Here is an 8264-nt window from a genome sequence, read left to right on the forward strand (position 1 = left end):
AGTAACTATATATTTTAAGCACAGGGAAATTCTGATGGTCACCCTATTAGAAAGGGATGCAAAATGTCCTATAGCTCCTACTCGCTCGGCTCACTTTTTTTCAGTTGCGACAATAGTTGCGACTTGCGAGCACAGAGTACTATAATATAAAAGGGTTGCGAGTTCATGTTCTATGGTCTGATATGGGTGGGGCACGAGCACATTATTGGTGGAAAAGCACCCTTAGCACATAGCAATAGATCAAGAAAATATGTACCTACTTATTTTTTCCTTTAAATAATTGTCAGCACTTGATAAAATTTCCACCAGTTTTAACATTAAAAAAGAATCATCAAAATCGGTTCAACTAGTCGAAAGTTCCGATGTTGATTATCAAACACATAAATTCAGCCTAATTCAGAACCTGTCCTTAGTATCTGAAGTTGATGGATGGTCGATGGGGAACTAAAATAAAGAAACAATAATTACACCAGTAGCTTCTTTATTGGTTTTATCAGGATTAAGGTCTTTACAAAATTATTGAAAATATTAAGATACATTTAGCTTATAAAGAGTTTCCAGTTGTTTCCGTACATAATTCATACAATCGTCACAATTGAATATTTAAACCTTTACACTTGCCTATCTAATGTAACTGAACGATATAAACATATATTTTAGATAAGGTCAAACTAGGAACAAAATCACATATAAAGTTCATCAAATATCTATCAAAACGTTTATAACGCTTAATTATTATACCCTTAATTCCAACTATATGACGCTGGTTCACAACCGATGCCATCATTTTTTACTCTCTGATGTTTCCTCCCTATTAATACATTTCAACACCGTAAGAAAATAACATCTAATCTTAAATGTAATTTTAAAATTTTTTATATCGCCACAAATTGAAAAAAATGAATATCTAAGTAAATAGAAAAACAATGGACGACACTACTTTAAACAAAGATGGTAATTATTATATAAAAAAATTTAGGACTTGAAACTTTAAATATATAAATTAAAAGTTACATATAATTTAAAACAAGGAATAAACTAGGTATAAAATGAAGTGAAATTTACACGCATGACAAAGTGACGAGTGAGGTGAATCGGTTTAAAAATTCAATCAGTCCTCCATTGCCTTTCCTCCTGAACTCTTTACGATGGAAAATTAAGACATAACGAGCCTTCAAGTACGGAAATTCAAACTTGGAAAATAACTTACGACTAAAATAATTAAAGAGACATAAACTTAGCACATACGTGTAACTAAAACGAACGAGTATCTTGTTATGATAAATGCAAGAGTCGGGAACGTGTGTGAAATCACCAGTTAAGAAGCTCCGATCGTGTGAGTACACTAAGGGCTCACGACTACGAGACAACATCGATATTGGGAATTTTTTTTTAATCGAGGCAGCCGTGCCGTCATCTGGCGGCCGCTCGGGGAGCAACATCAAGCAGGCCGCGCGGCGGCGGGCGGCGCGCGGCGGGGGGCGCGGGGGGCGGGGGGAGCGGGGCGGCGGCCGCGGGGGGCGGCGGGGGGGAGCGCGGGGGGCGCGGGGGGGAGCGCCCGCAGCCGAGCAGACGACGGACACTGGCTGCGCTACGTTATTTAAACAGCCCAATAGTTATTTTTTCTTTTGGGCCTTCTCGGCAGCTTTGGTGACTTTACCTGTAGTCACCTCCTTAAAGGTCACGCTCTGAAACATATCAATACATTGAGTGGGAGCACTATTGTCACATAGAGATTAAGCAAGAAGCATAGAAAAATCGATAATTGATTCGTTTACGTGGGTGGCAAAAAGCTATGCTTAGAGCTTTGGGCCACTCACGTACCCGAATCTGCGCTAAATCAAGAACTTGGGACTTGGAACTTTCATCAAATCTTATATATACATAATATAAAAATGAATCGCAAAATGTGTTGGTAAGCGCATAACTCGAGAACGGCTGAACCGATTTCGATAATTCTTTTTTTATTATATTCCTTGAAGTACGAGGATGGTTTTTATGTAGAGAAAACGTAAATATGTACCACGGGCGAAGCCGGGGCGGACCGCTAGTTCTTTATAAAAACAGAAAAAACACTAACATATTTTAAACTACCTAGTTTATTTAATATAAAAGCGGCAATATCAATACCTTGATGACACCGACAGCGACGGTCTGACGCATGTCGCGCACGGCGAAGCGGCCGAGCGGCGGGAACTCCTGGAACGACTCGACGCAGAGCGCCTTGGTCGGCACCAGCGTCACGATGGCCGCGTCGCCGGACTTTATCGACTTCGGCTCCACTTCAGTGGTCTTGCCTGATTGTGGATAATGCTTTTTTAGAGACTAGGTACACCCATAAACGAAATTGGAGGAAATGACAAATACTCCAATTTCAATTTTAGGAAGATTTAGGCAGAAGGTGTATCAAAGGAAAATTTCTGAAATATCAACGGTGCGGTCTATTCTTAACGTCAGCATATTACCTCTGCTATACGACCGGTTGCATTAAGTCAGCAAGAACACAAATTAAATACCCTATTCAGACAAGAATTGCTCCTTGGTTCCTAATTATTATTTGACAATAAGAACTTATGGATATTGTTTAAAATACGCAATTTAAATAAAATAGGTATAGGCAGTTAATTTCGCACCCATACTACCCATAATATGTTATCTATATTAATATTATAAAGCTGAAGAGTTTGTTTGTTTGAACGCGCTAATCTCAGGAACTACTGGTCCGATTCGCGTTAGATAGCTTTATCGAGGAAGGTTGGCTACATATCATCACGCTACGAACAACAGGATTGGAGCCACGGGGGTGAAACCGCGCGGAGCAGCTAGTAATATATATTACTAAACGAAATGAACACATTACCGGTACGACGGTCGCACTTCTCCTTGATCTCAGCGAACTTGCAAGCGATGTGTGCGGTGTGACAGTCGAGCACGGGAGTGTACCCGTTGCTGATCTGACCCGGGTGGTTCAGCACGATCACCTGCGCACCGTACATACTTCTAAATAGCCCTTTTTTGTACACACATTGCTTTTTTTCCATTACGGAACTTTAAGTAAGTAATGAAAAACCAAACGAATGGTATGGGTAAATATATAGTCTATCGAACATAACTTGGTTAGTGACATAACTTCGCTAAGCTTTATAAGAATCAAAATCAAAAATGAAAATATAATATAATTTCAGGAATCATAAAACGTTTTATTTTTAAGATTTTCATAAAATAAAATCATTAGGTACTAACCGGTTTCTAAACCAGAATTTAATGACATTTAAATGCAAATTACGAAATAATCAATAAACTAATGATTATTATTTTATAATGAGATATTTTGTAATCACTTGGAAATGTGCAATTTGCAAACTTTTTTGTTTTTTTAGGACTAACTACGACATACCTGAGCAGTAAAATCAGAGGCTCCCTTGGGTGGGCAGTTCTTGGAGTCACCAGCCACGTAGCCGCGACGCAACTCCTTCACGGACACGTTCTAGCGTTTCACAGAAAGTGATTTATTTTTAATGCATGACCGTATACCAAAATTATTAAATGGCTCATTATTGTCTTATGCGTAAATTAAAAGCAAATATTTAAGCAGCTGGCTTTATGTTACGTATCTACTATGTGTACAAAACTGTTCAATTATTATGACATGGCTTAGATCACATTTGTAAAGCTAATCGAATGAATATTTATAAGCGAATGAATCATTCAGAATTCAAATTGGGACTGTGTTAGTAAAATTTAAGATACATATTAAGAAAAATAAAAGATCTTTTTAAAATCCATTGTCTATTATTGAGAACCAATTGTTGTTTTTAAGTTTACTGGTAGAAATGTTAAACCTTGACGTTAAAGCCCACGTTGTCGCCGGGCATGGCCTCCTGCAGCGCCTCGTGGTGCATTTCCACAGACTTCACTTCCGTGGTGATGGCGGCCGGGGCGAACACCACCACCATACCTGGTCACCACACCGAAATATGCGTTCACTATACTATTTGTATATTGACAACTTTTAAAATGAAATGTTATATAATTTTACCACGGTAAAATATATTTTTAAATACATAATGCGCTACTTTTTGGTATGTCTAATAGATCATGCATTTATATTAACTCAGTTGCAAGTAGGTACAATTTCAAAACAAATTGCCGTGCATAAGTTCTCTATTATATAAAACAAAATCTCCAATTCAGGAACATCAGCAAACAAAACGCTGCGACCAAGAAAGTCTGCTATATCTTCTTTGAGTTCTTCTAAAACGTGTCGAATCATCGGCACCTTTCCATAGAGCACGTAGCTTCTAGAAAGTTCTAACCTGGCTTCAGTATCCCGGTCTCGACGCGGCCGACGGGCACTGTGCCGATGCCGCCGATCTTGTACACGTCCTGCAGCGGCAGGCGCAGCGGCTTCTCCGTGGGCCGCGACGGGGGCTGGATCGCGTCCAGCGCCTGGAACATTCCGCGGCTTTAGTGCGCCCTTTGAGGGTTGCGTCGATTGTACCAATGCAACATTTGCATGTTATAAAATATTTTTTTTTTTACTACATTAGATACCTTTGTTTTTCGAGATATTAGAACTTAAATGTATAATATAAGTATTGAAACAAAAATATTGAAATATTCCAATTGAGATCGTGTATTTTTCGTCATGTTCCACAAAATATATATGTAGAATGAAAAAGATATCGCTGGATGTTGTAATCTTTGTTGAATTTCGTGTAATAATAAAACCAACTAGTAGGTATAGCTGTTTCGCAATGCGGATGCATAGCTGACATTTTAAAGTTGCAAGATGTTTAAGTCGAATTGTAAGTTTCCAAGGTAAAATTATGATTTGTATTGTGTCCGTAAAAGGTATTAAATTATCTCACGAGATTGTAAAACGTGGAAAAACTACTTTTTTACGTAGATGTTCTTTATCGAATTAGTCAAAGGCGTGGGATCCGCACCTCAATGAGGGTCTTGCCCTCGGTCTTGCCGTCCTTGCGCTCGATGGTCCACCCCTTGAACCAGGGCATCTTGTCGGACGGCTCCAACATGTTGTCGCCGTGCCAGCCCGAGATCGGCACAAAGGCCACGGTGGCCGGGTTGTAACCTGACGCAATGTTACATAATCAAACTTTACCGGTTTTCTTTCTAAATTATCATAATATCCCAAATAAATAAGTCAACTGAATGAATAATTCAATAGCCACGCCGATTTATTTTATTATTTCTTTTATTAATGAAATGGAAGTTTGAACTCAAAAGAAATACAGTCGCGCAGTCTAAATATTTTTAAATTAAATCGCATCACGTAGTAAATATTTAAGAATTTTATCAAATTTTTGTAATAATTGTTTGGCATTACTAACCGATCTTTTTAATGTAAGAGGAAACCTCCTTCTTGATTTCCTCATAGCGAGCTTCATGGTACGGAGGCTCGGTGGAATCCATCTTGTTGACGCCCACGATCAATTGCTTCACGCCCAACGTGAAAGCGAGCAGCGCATGCTCACGAGTCTGCCCATTCTTACTAATTCCGGCCTCAAACTCGCCTGTACCAGCAGCTACTATCAATACGGCACAATCGGCCTGTATGCGAAAAAAATATAATAATAAGTAATAATTTCCGTTGCTGAGTTGATAAAATTCATAAGTACCTAGATTGAGTATTTTTTTTTTGCTTAAAGATACCAACCTGCGAAGTACCAGTAATCATGTTCTTGATGAAATCCCTGTGACCAGGAGCATCGATAATAGTCACATAGTACTTAGCAGTTTCAAACTTCCATAGAGCGATGTCAATAGTGATACCACGCTCACGTTCCGCTTTCAGCTTGTCCAGTACCTGTAGTGTTGCGGCCCATGTCAATATTTACTTGCGCGATAGCCTCAATCGATATTATGTACCTATTTAGTTGTGCCATTGCTCGTATACTTACCCAGGCGTACTTGAATGAACCTTTGCCCATCTCCTGCGCTTCTTTCTCGAACTTTTCGATGGTTCGCTTATCAATACCACCACATTTATAAATCAAGTGGCCGGTAGTGGTAGACTTGCCAGAGTCTACGTGGCCGATTACGACGATGTTAATATGAGTCTTCTCTTTGCCCATTTTCGATGTAGTGTATTAACCTTGGGTACCTGACTAACAAAATTATGTAACTTCAATTATTGTTTAACAATATGGGAATTGGGAGTGCCCGGATAAAAATATCGATTTTGCTTTTTAATCAAAGCAGGAAATACATAACAAGAAAAAAATAATTAAGTAGACAAATAAGAATTGTTCCTGTTTCAATAAAGGAAAAGCCTTGATGCATTGAACGCATTAATATTAAAAATGTTGAATAGCCTTGTTTAATTCATAGGTATTATGTATTGGAAAATTATTATTTATTTATCAATTCCGGCTTTAATTTATTTTATTTCTTTAACAAAAACAGCATCAACGTTGTAATTTTATTACGTCAGACTTTAAGAGCAATATACCTAATCAATACAATAACCGAACAATAGAATCGCCTTTTCATAACTGTAACTATATCATTATTTTATCCGTATCAGTCAGTTTCAAATCTCCCTACTATTCTGCGAACGCGTAATATATTGACCGAGGTGTTACCTTTTGAGAGAATCAAACACCAAAATTAAAAATCACCAGACAAAATTGCAATGTGTTATGTTGGATGCACTAATCGGTACTGAGAATGCACTCGAAGATGGAGGCTTCGATTGACCTGCGAGCAAATCTCCGGGAGAGCTCCACAGAGCGTGCGCAGGACGTCCGGGACGTCGATACAGCCAGCATTTCATCCAAATATAGAACACGTAGGATAGGTACCTATGTCTGTTACATCACACAGCGTAACTTAGGTACCTATTATAACATTAAATGAAATGTTTAAAGTTACGCATTCATTGAAACACTACCTACAGTAAATCTAATAGCTCGTGAATTATTAATACACACTGAAAATAACTTTTGAACGCAACTGTATTATCCTATTATGTAAATAATCTTAACTTTTATAAAACCCACCCACAGATAGCTACGTCTCATCACAATTATTATCATCGTAGATGAAATGCAAGTGCATTCAGCCTAATAATAGCGCTCTGATCTATATGGTTTTAAAATAGACGTATTTGCAGACGACATATATTAGTTCCCTCTGCTTAGAATCTAGAGATAGACATATTGTCACAAAGATATCTAGATAGATACAGAGCGTGGCACGCGGCATACATAATACCGGCGACGCACATGTTTCGCCGGCTTCTGCTTCCATTTGGTGTTTTCGATGTGCATTTCGATTTCAAAGAGCAATTATTTGACAATTGAGAATATAAAAAGTTAATAGGTAATTATTAAAGAAACCATTATACAATTGTCAAAAATATAACGCATAATAAGTAGGTGCAATAGGACAAGTCGTCAATCAAATTGTATTAGAATTACCTCAATATCATGGGAAAACTGACAAAAATTTTATTTTTATGCAATTTTAGTAAAATTCTAAATAAGCTCCTAGTCCTTTCAAATTGTTTTAAAAACAAAATAAGAAATTGCGTAATTGGAATATGCGCTACCGGTAAATTTTTGACAAAATAAAATTTTCTTACCCCACTAAAAGAATAAAATTAAAATATAATTAAAGTATTAAGTCTTATTACTTACCAGAAACACGAGTGCTTGATGTTCAACACAACTCCAAAGATAATGTAATGAAAACTTGAAAATCTCACCTTTCAGTGCCGCAGTTGCGAATTTTCAGCTAGATTTTCAAGCATGCGCTGTGCGGTCTCCCGGGAAATGAAATCAATAATGTCAATTGACGTTCTTATTTTTAAGTGTTCTTATAAATTGATAAAATAATATTGAAAAGTTAATTAAAACTCTATAAAATATTTCTTAACAATATATATGCGATGATTTAATATAATAAGCTTAATTATTAATAAAAGCATTTAAAGAAAACGGATGTTCATAATTTCGTCGTCAGACTTTCAGCTATGCCGCTTGCCAGAGTTAACATAAAAAAGAGTCATAAATAAATTCTAATCACAATTCTAATAGTATGAGGTTTATCTGAATTTTAACGTTAAAAAAAATGTTAAGGTTAATTAATATTCTCATTTTGATGTGTTAAATATTTAATTATTTTCAAATACATACAAACAACACAGCATGGTCACGGTCCTACGTATGACCTACACCAACGTCGCCATAATATGCGCGAAATGGTAACGATGGCATTCATTCATAAAGGTAGTGTTC

General features: G+C 37.2%; 1 protein-coding gene across 4 annotated transcripts; it reads right to left on the minus strand.

Moving 5' to 3' along the window:
* Positions 1–1529: 1529 nt before the first annotated feature.
* On the minus strand, positions 1530–8190 carry LOC149909677 (elongation factor 1-alpha 2-like). Of its 4 annotated transcripts, XM_090119757.1 has the most exons (12): positions 8163–8190; positions 7733–7789; positions 5925–6131; positions 5681–5830; positions 5355–5574; positions 4950–5095; positions 4317–4449; positions 3843–3958; positions 3398–3487; positions 2861–2981; positions 2131–2297; positions 1530–1688 (listed from the first exon to the last, which is right to left on the minus strand). In XM_090119757.1, exons 3-12 carry the CDS (start codon positions 6096–6098, stop codon positions 1617–1619), a joined length of 1389 nt encoding a protein of 462 aa, XP_089975883.1. In that variant the 5' UTR covers positions 6099–6131; positions 7733–7789; positions 8163–8190; the 3' UTR covers positions 1530–1616. The 4 variants fall into 4 exon arrangements, with proteins under 4 accessions (XP_089975883.1, XP_089975880.1, XP_089975884.1 ...); XM_090119754.1 differs by lacking the exon at positions 8163–8190 and having other exon boundaries at positions 7665–7774; XM_090119758.1 differs by lacking the exon at positions 8163–8190 and having other exon boundaries at positions 5925–6127; positions 7665–7749.
* Between the last annotated feature and the right edge of the window lie 74 nt (positions 8191–8264).

Source organism: Colias eurytheme, chromosome 3 (genome assembly GCF_061535395.1).
Source record: "Colias eurytheme isolate Ceu_HAF_F1 chromosome 3, ilColEury1 Martin Lab GWU primary, whole genome shotgun sequence".
NCBI lineage: Eukaryota > Metazoa > Arthropoda > Insecta > Lepidoptera > Pieridae > Colias > Colias eurytheme.

Coding starts and splice junctions, on each gene's coding strand:
- LOC149909677 (XM_090119757.1), bottom strand. CDS start 6,098: ATGGGCAAAGAGAAGACTCATATTAACATCGTCGTAATCGGCCACGTA. Junction 5,831..5,924: donor GTTCATTCAAGTACGCCTGG/GTAAGTATACGA, acceptor GCAACACTACAG/GTACTGGACAAGCTGAAAGC. Junction 3,488..3,842: donor ACGTGGGCTTTAACGTCAAG/GTTTAACATTTC, acceptor GTGAAACGCTAG/AACGTGTCCGTGAAGGAGTT.